General features: G+C 42.2%; 2 protein-coding genes and 1 pseudogene across 3 annotated transcripts; 2 read left to right on the forward strand and 1 right to left on the reverse strand.

The window, feature by feature from the left end:
• The first annotated feature begins 318 nt into the window (after positions 1–318).
• On the forward strand, positions 319–2,375 carry LOC139062728 (granzyme B(G,H)-like; annotated as a pseudogene).
• rabl3 (RAB, member of RAS oncogene family-like 3) lies at positions 2,056–9,816 on the reverse strand. The gene is made up of 8 exons (XM_015966800.3): positions 9,707–9,816; positions 8,896–8,987; positions 8,537–8,666; positions 8,335–8,449; positions 8,082–8,232; positions 7,938–8,009; positions 2,741–2,779; positions 2,056–2,637 (listed from the first exon to the last, which is right to left on the reverse strand). The coding sequence occupies exons 1-8, from the start codon at positions 9,750–9,752 to the stop codon at positions 2,581–2,583; spliced, it is 702 nt and encodes a 233-aa protein (XP_015822286.1). The 5' UTR covers positions 9,753–9,816; the 3' UTR covers positions 2,056–2,580.
• A 55-nt stretch (positions 9,817–9,871) lies between these two features.
• gtf2e1 (general transcription factor IIE, polypeptide 1, alpha) lies at positions 9,872–20,810 on the forward strand. Of its 2 annotated transcripts, none has more exons than XM_015966798.3 (6): positions 9,872–10,055; positions 10,753–11,048; positions 11,131–11,288; positions 15,350–15,542; positions 15,706–15,941; positions 20,127–20,810. In XM_015966798.3, the coding sequence occupies exons 2-6, from the start codon at positions 10,759–10,761 to the stop codon at positions 20,576–20,578; spliced, it is 1,329 nt and encodes a 442-aa protein (XP_015822284.1). In that variant the 5' UTR covers positions 9,872–10,055; positions 10,753–10,758; the 3' UTR covers positions 20,579–20,810. The 2 variants fall into 2 exon arrangements, with proteins under 2 accessions (XP_015822284.1, XP_015822285.1); XM_015966799.3 differs by having other exon boundaries at positions 15,709–15,941.
• Positions 20,811–22,980: the final 2,170 nt, after the last annotated feature.

Below are 22,980 nucleotides of genomic sequence, written 5' to 3' on the forward strand. Positions count from 1 at the left end.
GGAAAAAATCGCACCACCGGACTCTGACTTTCACCCCAAGCGTGGGAATTTGACTTGACGCCGGCTGACTTGTGACTCATATGATCAAATCTCATACCGACCATTTTACTATTGTCGATTGTTTTCATCTGTTTTTGTGTGTTATCTTTATGTGTTATATTTCCCATTATTATTAAAATTTAGTATATAAACCGTTTCATGCTATACCCGTGACTCCAGTCATTCTTAAACAACCTCCAATTCTCCCCGAACCTAATTATTGGCCCATTTGTTTATTTTTTCTTTTAATTATCTTATTGTATCCTGTAATCCGGTTACATGTACACTACTTCCTGGTCACGTGTTCCTCTTCTTCGTTACTTCTCCAACGGCCCCAAAGAGACCATAAATCTTGGATGTCATGATGTCACCGTTGCTTCTCCCGGTCTTCATCCGTTCACTAGTTTCTTCTCCTCAGCGCCTCCTGCAGGCTTTCCTCTTCTTCTTCTCTACATGCTGTTGACATTAGCCCAGCGTCGCCCCTCCTTCTTATCAGCCTTCTCTGTAGGGCGGGGGAACAGTGAATCTTCTCCTTTTTGCTTGTTTAGTGGGCTTATCGGTTTTAAGAGTACATGATCTGTTTTTGTAACTATTAGCTGGTGCACCTGGACTTTCTCCAGGATAAGCCCCTTTGCCTCCTCCACTTCTCTGGAGGTCAAAAAGGTCACCCCAGAACCGTGGGACCGAAACAGTTCAGAATATTTACGACTTCAGGGGTGATGAGAGACAAGGCTGTAGGGACACACACACGCACGGATACACTTTGGAAAGCCTAGAACTGATTTCACATAATGAGAGACATAATCCAGACTTAAAGAGCAAGTCACCCCCTACCAGAGTCTAACTCCACTCCCACTTCATGTTTGAAAAATGCAACAAATGTTGTTGCCTGGCAGACCGAGAGGGCGGAGCCGCTAACAAATACACACACACACACACACACACACACACACAGGCTCACGACAGCATTGTGACATCATAATGTACCAGTTTACATCATAGCATACCTCTTAGCCAATAGCGGTAGCAGATTTAAATTAAAATACAGCGCAGTTTTTACCTGACAACGGCACAACACTGCCAGTTTTAGACAGAATATTTAAATTTTAACTAAGATGCACTGAAGTGCCAAATTATTGACGACACGTCTGCAGCACAATTAGACACTCGTTTATTTAGTTTATCAGCAAAAAGTAGTTTATTTGGGGGTGACTTGCTCTTTAATTCCATACATTAACGAGTCTGATTATACTCCATACAACAATTATTTTACAATTAGAAACAAAAGCCAAACTAACATTGACATTTAATAAAACAACCCTTTATTTGCGTTTTTCAGTCCTGATCGACGTGACATGACAGTGGTTCTTGGAGCACGACATCAGCAAGAAAGAGAAAACGCAGCAGTGGATCAAAGTAACTAAGTACTACATGCATCCGAATTACACTGGAAAGTTCGACTATGACGTTATGCTGCTCAAGGTAAACTAATTCATCCAAAAAGCTCTTTATTGAAACAAACAAAAAAAGACTCATTTTTTGTTTTGGTTTTTATTCTCTCACTTAAGCTCAATTAAAGCAGAATTACAGTAAAATTCATTTAAAACACATTGTACAGGCGTGAGTGGTGATGTGGCTGTAAAACGTTAATCTTACACCTCTGTTGCATTAGAAATGACAAAGCAATGATGTCATCAACTTGTGTTCTTTCATTACAGTTAAAAACCAACGCCAAGCTGGATAAGCATGTCAAAACCACCGACCTACCAAAGAAAGATGGAAAGATACCGGTTAATGTAAAATGTGCTGCAGCACGCTGGGGCTAAACTGGACCCAAAACGCCGACTTCAAACATTCTCAAGGAAACCGCGGAGACGATGCAATTCAGCCCTGAGTGCCAAAACATCTGGAAAGAACATTTCTCTGTGTTGCGGATGATTTGCACCAAGTTTACCAAGACACCAGGAGGAAAATGCCAGGTGAGTGCATGAAAACATGACAACTGCAAACAGAAAGTGTTGCTAATAGCTAACACTGAGGAAGCTGGTTTTATTTGTGTAAAAAAATTGGTGCAATCAACTCCTGTTTTGTCTTTAGGGTGATTCTGGAGGACATGAATGTGATAATCCAAAGTATCCACATGTCTTTGCTAAAGTCGGTTTCTACCTTCCCTGGATCCAGAAGACGATGGAGAACTAAAGCAACGCTGCACACGCTCATTAAATAAAAGCAAGACGAGGAGAAATGAACAACTGGAGACTAAATAATGATGTTCTGCATAGGAGTGAAAAAAGTTTTTCCACAATCTAATCTAAAATAAATTTACCTTTCCATGACTCTTCATTTCGCCCATAACATTCATGTTCCCTTGTGAATGATCAGTAAAGAGCTAATCAACTATTTACAGAGTCGGTTCAGTCGGTTTGAGTTTAAACAGTCAAACTGGAGGGGGTTGGTTTTTTCCTTTAACTAGCACGAGTGCAAAAATAAAAAACCAGAAGCAAAAGTAAACGGTAGTCACCGCTGTTGCATTCATGGCTTTCAGTCATAGTGCAAACTTTTAAAGTTGAACCTCTTCCTGTCTGTGAAACCCGTCATCTGGAAAAAAAAAAACAAGGTTAGGGGGTTAAGTTCATTAGATTTAGTGACATTTTTAATTAGTTTCTCTTAAAAATTAAAGTATGTGTTAAAAAACACTCACCTGACTTGGATCTCTGGTGAAATATCTCTTCTCTATTACCTGTGAAGAGTTTTGTCGAATTACAACCAATAATATTTTACATGCATCATTTTTGTCTCATCAAGTTGGTGGCAAACGTCTGCTCGAGTCAGAAAAGCAGCAGCGGTTGGAACCACGAGAATCGCATTCTTTGGTTTCTCTGAAGCTTTTAACACCTCTGAGCCTCTGCTGCTGAGTGAGAAGCTGCAGGTGATGCTGGGTACCAGTAGCTCACTCTTCACCTTTTACACCAGGGCTTCCAGTGCAACACCGAGTCATGCCACCTACAGATATTCTTGTCTTGTGTCTCGTACAAGTCATGCTGCTGCTGCTCAGTAATGTCCCAGCCCTGAGCTCAATGAAGAACATCTCATCTCATCACACACCAGTAGAGGAGGTCAAGGTGGCCGTGCGTTGTTGTAAATATCCCTTTAACCCTCCCACTGTCTTTATGGGTGACCCCGCGAGGACAGTTGACCATTGAGCAGGATTAATGGTTTATCTCTAGAGGTCCACGTGGCGGAGGTGAGGTGGTGCTCACTCGTCACCCCTGCCATGTGGACCCAAGAGATAAACCATAAACCCTGCTCAATGGTCAACTTTCCTCGCGGGGTCACCCCCATTAGGACAGAACCAGTCTCGGTTTAAACCGTGGTGCTCTGAGGGATTCAGTTTTATTCCACAATTTTGGGGCACAGACAGAAAAAGCCCTTTCCCCGCGGGTCTTCAAACGTGCCTTAAGGACAGTTAGGAGTAGTGTTGTCAAAAAAATCGATACCTAGATATAAATCGATGCTAAAAGTGGTATCTAAATTAGATATTCCATCCCTGTGGTATCGATATTATGGACTATTATACACAGCCTTCTTCAAGTACACCGACACGCACGACAGCCAGATGCCGTAAAGCAGCCTCCGCCTCCCAGACAAACAGAAGAAGAAGACGCCGCATGGCTACATAGCAATTTCCTACATGAGTTGTCTCCGATCCAAGTTTTGTCTGCCAAATAAATAAACAAAAACATAAACAGCGAATTTGGGAGGCGCTTCACAGCCCATCTTAATTAGCATACCAAGTCCGACACGTAGTTGTATATTCACGCTTATGTGCTTAAAGGAAACTCCCGTTTATTGCAACCCGCACTTTATTTCTAGCATGCAGTACGTTTGTTTACTCACGCTGACAACTTTGGTGCTACTTGGATTCCCCGGGGTATTTAGATCCATCAGCGAATCGCCATCAGTGTGTATCCTTTTAGCGGGTGCGGACGGGCACCCATGGTGCAGCCTCGAAATAAGACATTATCTGCACCAAAACATCTCAATGTCGAAAGGTTTTGTTAGGAATCATTAACATGATTCCCCTGTTCGTTTGGAGCGGGTCTGGGATTTCTAGGCGTGAACAGACTAGCTGTGGATAATCTAACCGGCACTTTTAATGACGTCACTGCCGTGCGCCAATCTGTTTTTATTAAGATTACCGGTAGATGTACCTTTGTCCTACTGTGGAGAAATTCCTTTTCTCCCTTTATTGACCAACAGAGTTGTTCAAAAGTACAGAACAAAAATTTTAGTATCGTGACAACCCTAGTTAGGAGATGCTGATCTTCAGACCTAAGAGCACGAGGAGGGTGGTAGTAATGGAGGAGTTCACACAGAGGTAACTGGCTGTTCAAAGATTTGAATGCAAGAAGCAGAATTTTGAAATTGATCTTGAACTGAACAAGCAACCAGTGGCGGGATTTAAGAGTGGGCGTAATGTGCTGTCTTCTGTCAGCTCCAGTCAGGAACCTCGCTGCTGAATTGTGGACAAGCTGAAGTCTAGACATAGCAGCTTTACTGATGCCGTACAAGCAGGAGTTGGAATAATCAAGCCGAGAAGTGATGAAGGCGTGAATCATAGATTGTAGAAGACGGACACTCAGGATGGGCTTTAGTTTAGAAATTCCCCTACGGACCTGAGCATGCATCTTCAGGTCTTTTTATTCCAAGGTTGGAAATAGCAGAAGTAACATTAGGAGACAGATAGTGGAGGCCAGATTCCAGGGTTGCTCTAACATTGTCGGGACTAAAAACGATTAGCTCTGTTTTAGAGTCGTTCAGATGGAGGAAGTTATCAGCCGGCCATTGCTTGACATCGTGAAGACAATCAAACAGAGGTTTAGTGGAGTCAGTGGGTTTAAGTGAAAAATAGATTTGACAGTCGTCTGCGTATAGATGGTATGAAACAGCACGCTGTCTGAAAATAAACAGCATTGATTGCTTTTCAGTTTCATTTTTGTATTTTAAACTAATCTTTTAATAAGCACTCCCTAGTAGGTTTGATCTGAACATTTTGTTTCCTGAGGAACAGCGCAGCAGCCAGAAGTAAACACTGAGAATCATCAGTTTGACAGTCAGGACTGACCCAAACACAACCTGCCAACTCACAGCAGTAGGGCTGCAACAAACGATTATTTGGATAATCGATTAATCGGATGGGGTCTCGACACGATTAATCGATTAATCGGATTACATGGGGAAATTTTTAAAAACTGCTAGGGAAACGTTATTTCTCTCCTTCCTTCACTTATATTTAACACAACATTATTAGAAAACAGTTCAATAGCAGAAAAACAACATGCCATCACCTAAATTGTCTTATAAGGTGTATAGACAGAGACCCTAAGCTACATCTATCTGTGACCTAAAATGCTTGGTCCAAGTTAAACAGCTTAAGGGCAATTCTCATCTGTTTTGTTTGATCTCATCTGTTGACATATATTTTAAATGTAATTAAACATAGGCTGTGAATTAATCAAAATTGATCACTATTTCCAAAAATGACTGAAAAAATACCAAATAAAACAAAAGTAAATGAATGCCATCCTCCTTGCGATGATGCCCTGGGCAACTGCTATAAAGTCACATCAAGAAATGCTGCTGATCATTCCAATGATCCCAAATAGACTCACATTAGGCCACATGAAAGCAACTGAACCCAAAAATATATTAACCAGTATATAACTGCACTCTCACACAACACGCCTGCAGCAACAGTTAGGACTCCTCCCTCCCTTTTAAAAGCGTTTTTGCTTCTGAGGACATTGTGGTTGTAAAACCACATGCTAGTAGTCTGGCCCCGGTGTGATCAACCAGTTTCTGCGGGAATGTGACGGCGGAACCAGGGCCAGATTAACACTTTGTTGTACCCTGGGCAACAATATTCAAGGGCTCCATCATCACGACCCGAGGATCACCATAATGTGGTCACATACAGAATATTTTACTGTAATATGCAGTAAATATACTCAATACTTGAATGCCTGACAACACGTAACCCGCCCAGAGTAACCTTTGACCCACCTCGTGTGGACTGACCAATGAGGAGAGGGTCTTAACTTGAGGCCCTCTCTTCATTGGTCATTCTGCATGAGACTGACTCTCAACTGACGTTCAGTCGTAGGCAGCGAAGCGTCTCTGTGCAGCGCAAAAGCCCGGGTGGACAGTTTGTTTAATGTAGGGTGACCATATTTCCATTTCCAAACAAGAGGACAGGGGATCTGTGCCTATGACGTCACACTATGGCAACGCCACACAAACCATGTTGGGACCCATTTTTTGTAAGAACTAAATTAATATCAGATTCTGCCAATTAAAGGGCTCTAAAACAATTCATATATAAATATTTAGCATATTTAATGCAAAATCAAATTTTTCTGCTTTAGTTCTGCAACAAGGTTTTATTAATAATAAATTATTATACCTTTTGTTTTACTACAGCATCGGTACGCTTCCTGTGCACAGATTATTAAGGATGCTTGTTTCAGCTGTGAGATTAGACGATAGGATCAATGAAAAAATAAGTTGTCACACACTCCATGGAAACTTTCAGAGAATCCACAAATAGTGGCTTTCAAATGGTTTTGTTACTTTTTGCAAGTTTATAAAAGAAGCAGATGAGACAGCATATCTGATAATTTAGTTTTTCATCTGATAATATTAGAACATGTCAGTAATGTCTGAGGGGCTTTTATAAACACCATGTAACTAACACTACTGGAGAGGGCATGAATTACAGAGGCTTCTGGGGAGCCCAGTTATTGGGGGGGGGGGGGGGGGGGGGGGGGCATTTTGCCTTGGCCCCCAAAATGTCTTGAAACGGCCCTGGGTGTGTGACTGAGTTTTGAAGGTGATCTGAATTGTATCAGATGTATAAATATGACATGTGTATAACTTATTGTTTTTTATAGGTAAAAACGTGTAGTGGTGATAAATCTACCTACATTTTACTTTTCAACACTTTGTTTTCAGCGCTTTGTTTCACTTTCAGCGCTTTGGGCTTCCTGACAGGGTTGCGGAAGGCGCTTTATAAATAAAGCTTTGATTGATTGATTGATTGATTGATTGATTGATTGTTTTTTTGTTTTTATTGAACTATTTTCCTGTCCTGTCTGTCTCTCATCTTCCTGCATCTCCTCTTAATTCTCCAGAAAATCTGTTGCCTGGATTCTTACCTTTTCACCTCATCAGTTACTTTTGAGCAGATCAAAGGGATCTCCTGACCGAAAAGCGCAGAGCGCGTTTTCGATGCTGCGTCAGTGAGGTGACATCACCACAGCACAGGTGATGAGCTCCGCAGTAGCGAGCTTCAGGCACAAATAAGACAGAAAATAGAGAAGATGTGCAGACAAGAACGATCGTGAGCTAATTATAGTTTTTTGGTTGCGCCACTTTGAGAATGGACCATGCGCTGGAAGCAGCTGCCTGGATCGCTGTGCAACAATGCGGAACCGGTTCGCAGCAGCGCAAGTCTGCCGGCTCTCCCTCGCGCTGATCTGCCGCTACCGGCTCTCCCTCACGCTGATCTGCGGCTCTCCCTCGCGCTGATCTGCCACTACCGGCTCTCCCTCACGCTGATCTGCGGCTCTCCCTTGCGCTGATCTGCCGGCTCTCCCTCGCGCTGATCTGCGGCTCTCCCTCGCGCTGATCTGCGGCTCTCCCTCGAGCTGATCTGACTTGCTCTGGTCTGCGCGCAACGGCGGGCGGGATTCGGGAAGGGGGGGGGGGCGCTTTTGGAAGAGTTGTGCGACACAACGAATCGATGACGCAATTCGTTGCCAACGCTTTTAGTAATCGATTTTCATCGAATTTATCGATTCGTTGTTGCAGCCCTACACAGCAGCCATCAGGATTCTCACCTTGTCAAAAAACCTGCTAAGTTTCACAGCGTTTGAGGTGCCTGCAGCCAGGTACCTTGGGTTTGTGCAGTCCTGGAAAAACGAGGAATAACTTCAAACACAAAGCCCAAACATTTTGTATTTACATCATGGAAAAACACCAACCAGATTGATCTCCTCAGCATTAAAATCCTCAGAGAGGAAGGCCATCCGGGTGAGAACCTCACTGCGTTTGTTCTCTGGAATCTGATCGAACTTTGTTCCGATCAGGAGCAACGGCACCGGGTTCTCAGCAAACTGCTCTCTGTCGTACTCTCTGCATCCAGAAATTTGAAACAAGATAAAGACACACCTACATCCTGTTAGCTGTACTGTTGACAAAACTGAGTGTTTCAGTCCTTGTGTAGTGAAAACTGACCCATTTGACACAATGACTCTAGTTGGGGAGGAATCCTTATTTAAAGCTTCTAGTGACCAACGATAGAGGTTTTGGGAGGATTTCTTATTTGTCAAATCGTGCACCAAAACAATTCCTAGAAAAAAAAAAAACAAAAAAAACACAATTTTTAAACTACTTGCGATGTCTGTTTTGTTTAAACTTGTAAGTGTACCTCCTGTACCGTTAACAGAATTGTAAAAGACGGCTCTTGTGCTTTTGATACTGCTTGCGCTGCCAACAGATCCTCCAACATCCCAAAGTTCAATATAGAAGGTTTTCTCCTCGGGGGTTCCCTCTTTGTAGTCATGAATCTATAAGTGAACAAATGTCATAAATCTGCATTATACCAGCGACAAATTGATATGTTAAAATTAACCAACTGTACTGGAATAAAGCAGCTATTACAACTGGATTATTGTGTGATGACAGAATAAACCACTGAGGTAAATTTAACAAGGGAAAATACAGATTATTTTTGTTGACGCTGACACAACCACTATGCAAAAGTTGACTGAACTAAAGAAATACAGATGAGCTTACCCGTACATCCACAGAGCAGCCAACAGTCCAAGATGGGTTCCCTAAAACCTGATTATGACACAGAAGATGAACTAAGGAACTCTTGCCGACGCCTAAAAAAGACAAATATGTGAGAACAGAGCTGACACAAACCAACAACTCCTGTGGCAGTTTCCTGTATTAGTTTTGAGTGTGTTTAAGAATCCAGTTTGCTAAGAACTATCAACAAATACATCATGACGGACTAAGACAACATTAAGTTTAAATAAAATAATATTTATAGTAAATCCTTCCAACGTATGACCATCCAAAGGCATTTAAAAACTGAACCAAATATAATAACACTAAAACAAATGTTGTGCTTTCTTTGAAGCATCTTGCTTTGAAACATCGTCTATCACAAATTAACTCGTTTGTAACTTTAAAATAACGTCTCGTTTTTCTTTATTTTTTTATTTTAAAGAGTCTGACTGAGTTTGCCTTTAATTTGGGCACATTTCCCAAACACTTGGCTCCGTTTCACTTGATTTATCTCGAACTAAGTGTCTTCTTGCAAACAAATGTCCTTTACTTGGCCAGTAATCTAACGGAAGCTCTTTGGATTTAATCCGTTATTTCATCAAAAATAATAATGAGTTTATGATGCGTTTTGAATTACCCGAATTTTTGTTTTGCAGCACAGCTAAGTCATGATTGACGATTTTAACTCGATAATTTCAGCCTCTAAGATATTTACAAATGAAAGAAACGCATTAATATTAAAGACGCATTTTTAAATGTACAAAAGTGTAATATGTGATGGGTCAATAGGTAAACTACTTAAGAAACTTACCAGAATCTCCTAAAACTAGTACCTTAACCCTGTCAAGAGACGCCATATTTTTTTTGCTAACGTCAGAGTGAACCGGTACAACAACATCTAAGCCCCTCCCAGAAGACTAATTTCTGGATATCGGGATTGGTCAAATTTAACGTCACTCAAGAAACCCTCTGGTTCCTGTTCCGGTAAGCGCGAGACAACTCGTTGATTATCAAGGTAGCTAGCTTGACGTTCAAAGAAAATCCAAGTTTGCTAAAGTTTTCTGTAACTTTTAGTTGTGGCAAGTTACTAGTAGTAAACATCAGGTTGAAATGAGTTAAGGAGCGGTTCAAGTATCCGGGGTGGAACAGAAGGAATACAGGTAAGACTTGGTGGCTGCTAGCTTGAAGCTAGTCTGGCTGCTACCTTTGGTTTAGAATTCAAGGCTAGGAAACTTGAAATGTTAACATTCACGAGCTTTTGTGTGGAGAGTCTAAAGTTAAATAGTTAGGCACAGACTAGTTTCACGGTCATTTAGCTGTTTTTTTATCACTATGACGCTTTTGTTAGTTGCTTAACGTTAAGGTAATAAAGTTATTGGTGAAAATGCCTCTAGTTTTGTATATGTTGTGCAAAAATTGGGGAATATCAAAAGCTTGAATCCATTCATCACGTATTAAGGTAATTTATATGTTTAAACCTCAATATGGGGAAAATACTGAATGAAATAAAGCTTTGATCAGTTTTATTTTAGTGAGCAGATGGATCATGCTGGCACTTTTAATTTAATTTGTTGGTTAATTTCGATTTTATTCTATCAGGGACATTATCAGTGTTTTATATTTGGAGCCGTGTTTATAATATTTTTGGCTATCCGTAGGAGTTTAATGGTTAATTTGCTTGTTATTGAACTTGCAAACGGTTGACATCACATTTTCATCATAAAGGGAGTGAGTACCATGTGGATGAACAGTCACACATTTGACTTATTCTTTCTCCTGAAAAAGCACCATCTTTTTGTTTATGTGCCCAAGAAAACAACTCATTAGCAGTTTTAATATTTGCGTTTCCCTCCACAGCCCAAGATGATTGAGCCAGAGCTTCTAACCGAGGTCCCTGCTTCACTGAAGAGGCTAGCTAAGCAGGTTGTGAGGGGATTTTATGGTGTAGAGCATGCCTTGGCCCTGGATGTGCTCATTCGCAACCCTTGTGTGCGGGAGGAGGACATGCTGGAGCTGCTCAAGTTTGACCGGAAACAGCTGCGCTCTGTGCTCAACACTCTGAAATCAGACAAATTTGTAAAGTGCCGCATGAGAGTGGAGACGGCCCCTGATGGCAAAACAACGCGACACAACTACTATTTTATCAACTACAGGTTTTAGGATTCCTTAAGATTTTTTTTATTTAACTTGACATATGTTGGATTTATAAATATAGTGTTTTTTTATTTTATTTAGGCTATTGGTCAATGTTGTAAAGTACAAACTGGATCACATGCGAAGACGCATCGAGACGGATGAGCGAGACTCTACTAACCGGGCCTCCTTTAGGTGCCCCTGCTGCTTCTCTACGTTCACTGACCTGGAGGCGAATCAGCTGTTTGATCCTATGACGGGTACGCTCTCATGAATAATCATGTTCATTGTTTTCATTAAGCTCAGAAATGTTTTTTTCTTGGTAGTTTTGTGAAAATCTTCTAGGAAACTCTGGTAAATATTCAAGCTAAAATCAAGCCAAATCTGTTCACTGAATATTGATATAAAATATCAAATGGTTTGCAGTTTGATTATTTTGATTGCATTCTGAGCAATTTGCCTCTAGATGGCAGTGAAGGCAAATGCATTTACTAAATCAAGTTCATGTACAAAGCCATTTTTTAAATATTTAGTACATTGTTTTAATGAACGGAGCTATTAAACTTTACATACAAACTTTAAATTATGTCTGAATGAAAATAAGCTCCAATTGGTGCAGAACTCAGCTGCACGCAGCCCTGTCCTCCAGCAGCTCTACTGGCTTCCTGTTAACACATTGAATTCAAAATCCTTCTCACCTTTAAAGCCATCCATAACCTTTGCCCCATACCTGTCTGACCTCATTCACATCGTCTCTCCCATTCATTCCCTCAGATCTTCCGCTTCTGTTCCCTCATTCTGTCTCAGCACTATGGGGAGCAGAGCTTCATCTGTTCTACTCATTTCTGAAATTCTCTCCCTCAAGCCGTCTGTAACTGACTTGCTCTCCACCTTTAAACCTAGACTCAGGCCCTGTCCACACGTAGCCGGGATCTGCCAAAACGTAGATATTTTTCTACGTTTTGGCCTGTCATCCACACGAAAACAGAGTTTTTTCACACGAAAACTGAGTTTTTTCACACAAAAACGGATCTTTTTAAAAACTCCGGCCAAAGTGAAGATCTGCGTTTTCTCCGTTTTGGGTGTCTGCGTGTGGACAGACAAAACCGGAGTTTTAAGGTCTGCAACGTCACTTTCCGCGACAAAAAATGCTGACATCACGTGTGCGACCTGTGTTTACACTAGCCGACAGCATGGATGCCCTCAGAGCTGCGCTCTGTCACTACCCGATCCATCAATTGTCCAAGCGCTTTTTGCTTGTTTGTTTTTGCAAGTGGAATTACTGATCCTTGCAGAAGACCACAGACGAAGGACGAGGTTAAGAACGGGGGAAGTACTGCCGCCTACAGGTCTGGCATGTCCTTAACAACGTATTTATCCGGGTACGTGTGGACAGAGTTTTTTTTTTTAAATGAGGTGGTGTGGATGCAAGTTTTTGGAGGGGCGGATATTCGTTTAAAAAAAACGGCTACGTGTGGACTAGGCCTAAAAAACTCACTTATTTCCAACTGCCCTGATGTTATTATCTAGTTAGTATTTTTAATGTTCCTTTGTATTTTTTGCTGTTTTTAACCTAGTTTCTTTGTGTTTTTGGCTATAAAGTGTCCTTGTGTTTCTTAAAATAAATAGATAAAAAGCATTCTTTTTACAAAGCATGTCAAACTACTTAAGAAGGTCAAAGAGGATTTTTCTCCCAAATTGATCAAATTTCCTCTTAACAGCAACATGGTAAAAAGGAAATGTACCAACAGTGGATGCTTTTTTAAAGAAAATTTTTCTTTTTTTATGAAATTCATGAAAAATTCTGGGTGTGGTGAACATTGCTGCACCAGAAGGGTCTTTGATGTAATTAAAGCCGTTTGTCACAAATCAAAAACACTTTCCAAAATCTTGATTCGTTTTGATCAACTTTTCATTGAGTTTTTTATTTTTTTACTTTGCGAAAAAGCAGCAGTTGTCTGTGTGAGTCAGTCTTCATAGCTGATGTAAAAAATTCTAATATTCATGACGATAGATTTACAATTATCTTGCAAAAATCTCTGCATCTGACTTTTTAAAAGACTTAATTGGTGTATGTTGCTGCTTCGAGGACAGTTTCTGAGTCACCTTGCAGAGCCTGTCAAACCCAGCACTAGGATCTGACACTAGTCTGGTGTGCTGATTGCCTCCATGGGACCAGTAACACTCAGTGTGAACTCATAAGGATGGGAAATGACACCGCTGGTTTTCCAGCTCAATCTGACACACAAAGGAGAACCAGAACCCAGCGACTCTAAATTTTCACATTTCACATCATTATCATCATTATAGGGGCAAAACATGTTTTTGAACTCATTTCCTTTTGCCTTTCAGTTTCTTCTCTTCACCATTTATATTTACTTGGAAAAGTAATGCAGAACAAATTTTCCTGCCATGATTTGTTTTGACTTAAGGTTTGAAAGAGGATGTTGTGGACTTTACAGTGACTTTTATTCATGTTTTGTTATCATAGCAAACGGGGCGATTCTCAATGCAAGCTGTTGGCTTCGGCCTCGCCTAAAAAATTATTATTGGCAGAAGCTCAATTCAGTTGGGCAAAACAAAATATACATTTATATTAATTTCTGTTAGCCTTGATTAGCTGCTGATTGGCATTGCAGTACTCTCTTACACAGGTCCTTCTAAAAAAATTTGCATATTGTGATAAAGCTCATTATTGTCTGTAATGTACTGATAAACATTAGACTTTCATATATATTAGATTCATTACACACAATTGAAGTAATTCAAGCCTTTTATTGTTTATAATATTGATGATTGTGGCATACAGCTCATGAAAACCCAAAATTCCTATCACAAAAAATTAGCATATTTCATCCGACCAATAATATAAAAGTGTTTTTAATAAAAAAAAAGTCAACCTTCAAATAATTGTGTTCAGTTATGCAATCAATACTTGGTCGGGAATCCTTTTGCAGAAATGACTGCTTCAATGCGACGTGGCATGGAGGCAATCAGCCTTTGGCACTGCTGAGGTGTTATGGAGGCCCAGGATGCTTCGATAGCGGCCTTAAGCTCATCCAGAGTGTTGGGTCTTGCGTCTCTCAACTTTCTCTTCACAATATCCCACAGATTCTCTACGGGGTTCAGGTCAGGAGAGTTGGCAGGCCAACTGAGCACAGTAATACCATGGTCATTAAACCATTGACCAGTGGTTTTGGCACTGTGAGCAGGTGCCAGGTCGTGTTGAAAAAGGAAATCTTCATCTCCATAAAGCTTGTCAGCAGATGGAAGCATGAAGTGCTCCAAAATCTCCTGATAGCTAGCTGCATTGACCCTGCCCTTGATAAAACACAGTGGACCAACACCAGCAGCTGACATGGCACCCTAGACCATCACTGACTGTGGGTACTTGACACTGGACTTCAGGCATTTTGGCATTTCCCTCTGCCCAGTCTTCCTCCAGACTCTGGCACCTTGATTTCTGAATGAAATGCAAAATTTGCTTTCATCTGAAAAAAGTACTTTGGACCACTGAGCAACAGTCTAGTGCTGCTTCTTTGTAGCCCAGGTCAGGCACTTCTGCCGCTGATTCTGGTTCAAAAGTGTCTTGACCTGGGGAATGCAGCACCTGTAGCCCATTTCCTGCACACGCCTGTACACGGTGGCTCTGGATGTTTCTACTCCAGACTCAGTCCACTGCTTCCGCAGGTCCCCCAAGGTCTGGAATCGGTCCTTCTCCACAATCTTCCTCAGGGTCCGGTCACCTCTTCTGGTTGTGCAGCGTTTTCTGCCACACTTTTTCCTTCCCACAGACTTCCCACTGAGGTGCCTCGATACAGCACTCTGGGAACAGCCTATCCGTTCAGAAATTTAATTCTGTGTCTTACCCTCTTGCCTGAGGGTGTCAATGATGGCCTTCTGGACAGCAGTCAGGTCGTCAGTCTTACCCGTGATTGCGGTTTTGAGTAATGAACCAGGTTGGGAGTTTTTAAAAGCCTCAGGAATCTTTTGCAGGTGTTTCGAGTTAATTAGTTGATTCAGATGATTAGGTTAATAGCTCGTTTAGAGAACCTTTTAATGATATGTTAATTTTTTGAGATAGGAATTTTGGGTTTTCATGAGCTGTACGCCAAAATCATCAATATTAGAAACAATAAAAGACTTGAACTACTTCAGCTGTTTGTAATGAATCTAATATATATGAAAGTCTAATGTTTATCAGTACATTACAGACAATAATAAACTTCATCACGATATGCTAATTTTTTGAGAAGGACCTGTATTTATAATGTAAACAAACTCAGCCTGAGGTGTGTTTTGGTGGGTTTTTTACCCACAGGTACTTTTCGCTGCACATTTTGCCAGACTGAGGTGGAAGAAGATGCGTCTGTGTGTCCTGCTGGCAGGACGCTGGTGGCCCGCTTCAATGAGCAAATCGAGCCCATCTATCAACTCTTAAGTAAAACTGAAGACATCAACTTGTCTCATGATCTGCTGGAGCCCGAGCCCACAGAGATCCCTGCTCTCAAACGGTCAGTTCCCAACATGTCTCGCTGCAACACAAACGCCTTTCTGGGTCATTTAATGAAGCCCACTTTTGCTTTGTTTCTTCTCAATGATGTTTTATATTCTAAAACAAAAATGTTCACATCGTTTTTGTCAGATGTCTATGTTATGAGATATTTCTGTTTCTAGTAGAGAACGTGCCACAGCCTCTGGAAACCCAGAGGGCGGACCGCATCGGGAAGCCTGGGCAAACAAAGGATCGGCTTACGCTGACTTGTACACACAGAATGTGGTCATCAATATGGAGGAGCAGAATGATCAACAGAAGCAGATCAATCGGGACAAAGCACCTAAGGAACAGCCCATCTGGTTGACCCAGAGCACAGTTCAGGGTGCTTACAATGAGCTGGACTCCATCAAGACCTGTGAGTAGAACAGCAACGTTTCAACATACCGTTACAATATATTATTGTTTAAATCGGACATGTAGCTTTTTGTAATCTTTGATCTGATAACCAGTTTTAATCCGTAAAGTTGAGAAACTGCTTTAATCTAGAATGAAAACGCGAAGAGTCTAGTTTTATTTATTTTCTCAGGCTGATCGATTTCACTTCAGTCACTCAGGGTCATTTACATATTACCCAGAACGGATGTTTACGTTGTTTTTAGACCTCTTTGAGTTTAAACTTCGCAGGAAAAAGACAAGGCATGCTCACATGTAGGTGTCAGCGTCTGACCATTAACTCATTCGCTGCCAGCCGTTTCCTGATCGGTAAAGCCCTTCGCTGCCAGTGTTTCTCGACGTTTTTACAGTTTTTTTAAAGAGTCACAGAACGTTGCGCGCTAAGATGATGTTGACGCCAAAACAACCAAAACAAAGGGGAGACTCACCTCTTATATCAGGAAGAATCTGCGCGCTTCGAGCGTTATCCGTTCTTTCATAATCCGTTGTTGAATTGGGATCGGCAGAAGCTTTTCCAGTTCGCGCCTCACCTTTTTTTTACAGAAGCGGCCCAAAACGATCTCCTAACACATGGATTTTCTGCTTCCTGATCACGTGACGTATGTGGATGAAGATCGGCTTTAGAGCTGAGGTGTTTGTTCTCACGGTACGGGGGCTCGTTCCGACCATCGACATACATATATGGACAATGGGTTTCCAGTAACATGTTTTTGTGCTAAAATGGGAGGTGGCCACCACCGCCATTTTGACCGTGTCACAGGTTCCGTCAAGCCCAGACAATTCCATAAAAGGGAAGAGAGGTGGAGCTGAGGGTGGGGCTGTAAGGCTGGGATCCACTGACGACACCCGGTCGAACTAGCTACAAGCTAACCTGAAGCTAATCCAAAGCTAACGCGGAGGTGGGAGCTAAGCTAACAGAGGTAGAAACCTAGCTACAACCGGAGTTAACTGTGCACAACACCAGAGCTTCTGAGTCAGAGATACGGCGGGCTGACCGCTGGGTAAAACCAGGTGGAACACAGAGGTCTCCGAGACCTCCACAAGCCGGCAGTCGCACAGCAGACAAGCGCCGCTGCGATCTGAGATGCGCAGAGCTGCCGCTGGGGAGAACCGGCTGGAAAGGTTTCCATCCCAGAGCTCCACAAGCTTCCCGCAGCTCTGTGCATCTCTGTCTGATCGCGGCTTCTGTGTGCGCGGGTCACTTCCCAGAATGCTTTGGGAAGCAAATAACAATGGCGGCCTCCTGCTAAATCGGTTTTATTTAAGTATTACTTCAAGGAAAACAATTGGCATATTTTTTACTTATGACAGCAAAGTACAGGTCCTTCTCAAAACAGCATATTGTGATAAAGTTCATTATTGTCTGTAATGTACTGATAAACATTAGACTTTCATATATATTAGATTCATTACACACAACTGAAGTAGTTCAAGTCTTTTATTGTTTCTAATATTGATGATTTTGGCATACAGCTCAAGAAAACCCAAAGTTTCTATCTCTTAAAATAGCATATTTCATCCGACCAATAATATAAAAGTGTTTTTAATACAAAAAAAGTCAACCTTCAAATAATTATGTTCAGTTATGGACTCAATACTTGGTCGGGAATCCTTTTGCAGGAATGACTGCTTCAATGCGGCGTGGCATGGAGGCAATCAGCCTGTGGCACTGCTGAGGTGTTATGGAGGCCCAGGATGCTTCGATAGCTGCCTTAAGCTCATCCAGATTGTTGGGTCTGGCGTCTCTCAACTTTCTCTTCACAATATCCCACAGATTGTCTACGGGGTTCAGGTCAGGAGAGTTGGCAGGCCAATTGAGCACAGTGGTGTTGGCACTGTGAGCAGGTGCCAGGTCATGCTGAAAAATGAAATCTTCATCTCCATAAAGCTTTTCAGCAGATGGAAGCATGAAGTGCTCCAAAATCTCCTGATAGCTAGCTGCATTGACCCTGCCCTTGATAAAACACAGTGGACCAACACCAGCAGCTGACATGGCACCCTAGACCATCACTGACTGTGGGTACTTGACACTGGACTTCAGGCATTTTGGCATTTCCCTCTGCCCAGTCTTCCTCCAGACTCTGGCACCTTGATTTCCGAATGACATGCAAAATTTGCTTTCATCCGAAAAAAGTACTTTGGACCGCTGAGCAACAGTCCAGTGCTGCTTCTTTGTAGCCCAGGTCAGGCGCTTCTGCCGCTGTTTCTGGTTCAAAAGTGTCTTGACCTAGCGAATGCGGCACCTGTAGCCCATTTCCTGCACACGCCTGTACACGGTGGCTCTGGATGTTTCTACTCCAGACTCAGTCCACTACTTCCGCAGGTCCCCCAAGGTCTGGAATCGGTCCTTCTCCACAATCTTCCTCAGGGTCCGGTCACCTCTTCTGGTTGTGCAGCGTTTTCTGCCACACTTTTTCCTTCCCACAGACTTCCCACTGAGGTGCCTCGATACAGCACTCTGGGAACAGCCTATTCGTTCAGAAATTTCTTCCTTTGTCTTACTTTCTTGCTTGAGGGTGTCAATGATGGCCTTCTGGACAGCAGTCAGGTCAGCAGTCTTACCCATGATTGTGGTTTTGAGTAATGAACCAGGCTGGGAGTTTTTAAAAGTGTCAGGAATCTTTTGCAGGTGTTTCGAGTTAATTAGTTGATTCAGATGATTAGGTTAATAGCTCGTTTAGAGAACCTTTTAATGATATGCATTTTTTTTAAAGAGGAATTTTGGGTTTTCATGAGCTGTGTGCCAAACAAACAATTTACAAACAAGCCTAAAGGATCTCGCTGTGTTTTCGTCTCTGGTCACGTTTGTGTGTTTATTCTCTACTAAAAACATTATTTTACAGACATTTTCACCAAACACATAAAAAAAAAACTGACTCAGACTCTTAACCATTTATCATTTAGTTCCTAGTTAACACCTTGCTCAGTGGCCAAGAGCAGACCACAGGGTGGATGACGTGGACAGCTACAACAACCCAGAAAACATACCTTTTTGTTATTCCTACAAAGAGAACAGGGGTTAAAGGTCACAAAAGCAGAAAGACAATAGTAGGTTACGCTAAAGTTGTCTCCCTCCATCAGAGGGGTGCTTCAGCAACCTATGTCAGGCTGGCATTGTTTCCTTTACCAAGGGCATGTGGCAATCAGGCCTGGCCAGACCTTCATTGTTCCATAATTAATTGAAATAATCAGACTTGATTAGTCTGTGGCTCAGCAAGGACGTCCTATTAGGAGATTAATACTAGCGGAAATTACATGCTCTATGTCTTCTAAACATCCTTTCTCCTAAACAAGTTTGCATGTGTTTGAAAGAAGTGTGCCCTGTTGGGGGGGAGATGCTCAAACATGACCCATGCCTGTGTCCTGATGTTTAAATGTGACACGACCCCGCTGAACACGACGGAATTATACGGAGAAGACTTAAAGAGCAAGTCACCCCCAAATCAACTTTTTTTCCCCTGATAAACTAAATAAACGAGTGTCTAATTGTGCTGCAGATGCGTGTAGTCAATAATTTGGCACTTCAGTGCATCTTAGTTAAAATTTAAATATGCTGCCTAAAACTAGCAGTGTTGTGCCGTTGTCAGGTAAAAACTCTGCATTGTATTTGAATTTAAATCTGCCACCGCTATTGGCTAAGAGGTATGCTATGATGTAAACTGGTATATCATGATGTCACAATGCTGTGGTGAACCTGTGTGTGTGTGTATTTGTTAGCGGCTCCGCCCTCTCGGTCTGCCAGGCAACAGCATTTGTTGCATTTTTTAAACATGAAGTGAGAGTGGAGTTAGACTCTGGTAGGGGGTGACTTGCTCTTTAAGGCGCCGTCAGCAGCTGCACCATGGAAGATGTGCTGGGATGTTTTCAGTCCAGTGACACTGGGAACTTTATTTAGAGTGACAGAATAAAATAATCTAATTGGGTGTTTATGAATGCAAATTAATTACCAGCTAAACAAAATCTGGGATGGTAAAAACTCAAGGTTTAGTTCATTTAGTTTGGTGAATACTCTCTTTGGAGCTTGTTGTTTTCCTACTTTAAAGTTCATCTCAGAAGTAAATTCTGTAAGACTCATCAGTTCTTTATGTCATAAACCTTCAGCTCCCGGGGAGTGTTCCATTTTTAATGAGTCATTCTGTTTCCACAGGTGGAGAGGTGATGTCTGGAGCCCAGGATGGAATGACGGGTCATGGAACAGGTCAAGCCGATGAAAATGAGGAAGTGATGCGCGCCCTGCTCATCCACGAGAAGAGGGCTGTCACAGGGGCAGGTGTGGGCGGAGCCAGCTCTGCTGTCAGGGGTCTCGCCTCCGCTAAAGCTAATGCTAGTGACTCGGAGAGCGACACCAGTGAATCAGATGACGAGTTTCCCCCGGGCCCTCCAGCTGCTGCAGCCTCTCAGCGCCGTGCTGAAGAAGACGAGGAGGATGAAGACGACTTTGAGGAGGTGGGGGATGAGCCCATGGTGATGGTGGGGGGTCGGCCGTTCTCCTGCAGGGAGGTGAGCCAAAGACCTGAGCTGGTGGAGCAGATGTCTGTGCAGGAGAAGGAGGCGTACATCGAGATGGGACAAAACCTCTTCCAGGACATGTACTTCTGAGCAGACACTCACTCACTCACTCACTCACTCACTCACTCATTTACCTTCTCCAGGAAAGCAAGATGCTGCTGAATTAGCTTAATGCTGTCATAAAAAGCAAGTTTACCAGAGCCGTAGTATTTTGTCTGAAGTGTTTCGAACGCCACCGAGTGTTTTCTTTTTAGTTCCAAGTCTCGTTTGAACTCCACATTTAAGAGTTTTAGCTGCAGCGTCTTGGTTTGTGTGTGACAGCTGGAAGGGACACACATTTGTTTCAATCAATACAGCTGTCTCACACACAGGAAAATATCTCATGCCTCTACTCAGTTTTCCCCAACGGGCGTAATTGCATTGATTGTGTGAGACCTGCCAAAAGATTTCTGAGCACTAAACGGTGTAGAGGCGGGACACGGTGAGCGACTGCTGCTGCCTTTGAGGATGATGCATAAAGAAAAACACTTCCTGTTCCGCTAAAAACACAGACTTGGTTTTAAAGTCCAGAGGAGTAAAATGAATTTTGACTTGCAGGTTTTTTAAGAGTCAAATGTTTGTAAGTTTGACTGATTTGTCATAAAACGCTACTGCTGTACAGCCAGAGGAATGAACGTGTTAAATTCATTAAACCAACTCTGATCAGTTATAGACTCCATTATTCATAAACGTTTCACACAAAGAAATAATACTTTTGTCATCATGAAACTGTCAGATTGTTGACTTTGAGGAGGATTTGTGTATTTTGGGATCCATGTAGTAGTTACTCAGTTTCAATACTCAAGACCATTTGCATAATCGGTCTTATTGCTTTTCAGCCTGAGAAATGAGATGGTGAGATGTGTGCGTCTCTCGCACCTTGCCCCTATTTCCTGCATTAGCCGCCGATTAGAAAAGCCAGGCTGTAAACGAGCATTCATGCACCCAGCCATCTTGGCTCCTACCGGGGAAGGCTGTTTGTTTAGCGTCCAGGAGGCAGCAGAGAACACCTCGGCTAGTAGAAGCTAACCGTTAGCATTAGCAACTCCACAACACAGCAGAAGTCCTCCAAGCTTGAGTTATTTGTGGAGATAAAACATCAGCATTGCAGAGCAAACGGAGTCAGTGGTAGAATTGCGTTGTTAGCCAATCAGAGGTGAGTTGTCCAAATATCAGGAAGTAAGACTCCAAACACTGGCGGACACTGGATTCCCATTATTTAGAGCAAATAAAATAACCGAATGTAAAAAAAGTTCCAAATTACATTAATTTAAATGCAGGTTGAAGGTAAAAGGATTAAGATAACAAGTATGTTCTAATGAATACCAGATGTTAATGTTATAAATGGTTCCTGATCCAACCAGATTCATCCCCGAACATGCCTGGATGGTGCAAACGATGTGCATGTTCAAACCTGCACATCTGGTCTATGATCAAAGAACATCATTAAACTGATAATAAATAGATCACCATGTTTCATATGACATAAGAAAAGCCTGCTTAGAGGTGTCAGATCCAGCTGAAAATGTCAATCCAAGCGAGGCGTGGCGAGGCAAAAGCCTCTGGGGTAACCCTACAAGCCCATACGTTCTTTTTAAGTTGGAGGATGGACGCCTGTGGTGATGAACCTCAAAGGTCAGGATGAAAACAGGACCAGGGGCTCATTAAAACAGCCCCTGCCCTTCAGGACAGCTCAATTAAAAACCTAACGTCGTGCTGTTCCATTGATCTACCCAGGCAGGTCTGGGTCACAGAGGGGGTGAAAAGAACTCGGCGGGGAGTCCATAGAGCTTAAAGAACAGGTGGCCTACTGAGCGTGGTTATTATATTGTTTAGTTATAAGTCGAACAAGTTTTTAAATGTGAAGTTGTTATTTCTAACTTTTCTGTTGTGTGTCTGATACTTTTTTTTTTGAAGAACAAAGAGCTGACATTCAAAGTGTGTGTGTGTGTTTTTGTGTGCGCGCATGCGTGTGTGTGTGTGTGTGTGTGTGTGTGCGCGCGCGCGATAAGTGACGCTTCAAAAGGCTCGCTTGAGAAGATTACATAGATTGATTGACTGCAGGTGTCTTCGTCACTCTTGATCCAATAAATCCCAAAGATTAACAACTTCATAATCGACCCTGTCTGTCATCCACCCTGCTGAAGTTGTTGCTATAGGCAACGGTCCATCATATTGTGTGTGATTAAGCTATTACTCATGATCTAATGTTAATTCATACAGCACGTTTAAAGTAAATAATGAGATTTAGCAAATATGTAACCTAAAACTATTCATTTCTTTATTATAGAGAACTGTTGGTCCATTGATCTGGTTTGGTTTTGAGGCTGCAGAGAAGGCAGAGTTGAGAGATTCTGATTTATTCTGTGAGTTTAAGTTACAAGCTACACTCACCCAAAGGATTATTAGGAACACCATACTAATACGGTGTTTGACCCCCTCACAACTGCCTC

This window comes from Nothobranchius furzeri, chromosome 14 (assembly GCF_043380555.1).
Source record: "Nothobranchius furzeri strain GRZ-AD chromosome 14, NfurGRZ-RIMD1, whole genome shotgun sequence".
NCBI classification, from domain to species: domain Eukaryota; kingdom Metazoa; phylum Chordata; class Actinopteri; order Cyprinodontiformes; family Nothobranchiidae; genus Nothobranchius; species Nothobranchius furzeri.

Excerpts from the sequence above, each read along its gene's own strand:
- rabl3 (XM_015966800.3), bottom strand. The coding sequence starts at position 9,752 with ATGGCGTCTCTTGACAGGGTTAAGGTACTAGTTTTAGGAGATTCTG. Across the intron at positions 8,988-9,706 it reads ACTAGTTTTAGGAGATTCTG|GCGTCGGCAAGAGTTCCTTA; the intron begins GTAAGTTTCTTA and ends TGTCTTTTTTAG. Across the intron at positions 8,010-8,081 it reads ATGCTGAGGAGATCAATCTG|GACTGCACAAACCCAAGGTA; the intron begins GTTGGTGTTTTT and ends TCGTTTTTCCAG.
- gtf2e1 (XM_015966798.3), top strand. The coding sequence starts at position 10,759 with ATGATTGAGCCAGAGCTTCTAACCGAGGTCCCTGCTTCACTGAAGAGG. Across the intron at positions 11,289-15,349 it reads GCTGTTTGATCCTATGACGG|GTACTTTTCGCTGCACATTT; the intron begins GTACGCTCTCAT and ends TTTTACCCACAG. Across the intron at positions 15,543-15,705 it reads GAGATCCCTGCTCTCAAACG|TAGAGAACGTGCCACAGCCT; the intron begins GTCAGTTCCCAA and ends TTCTGTTTCTAG.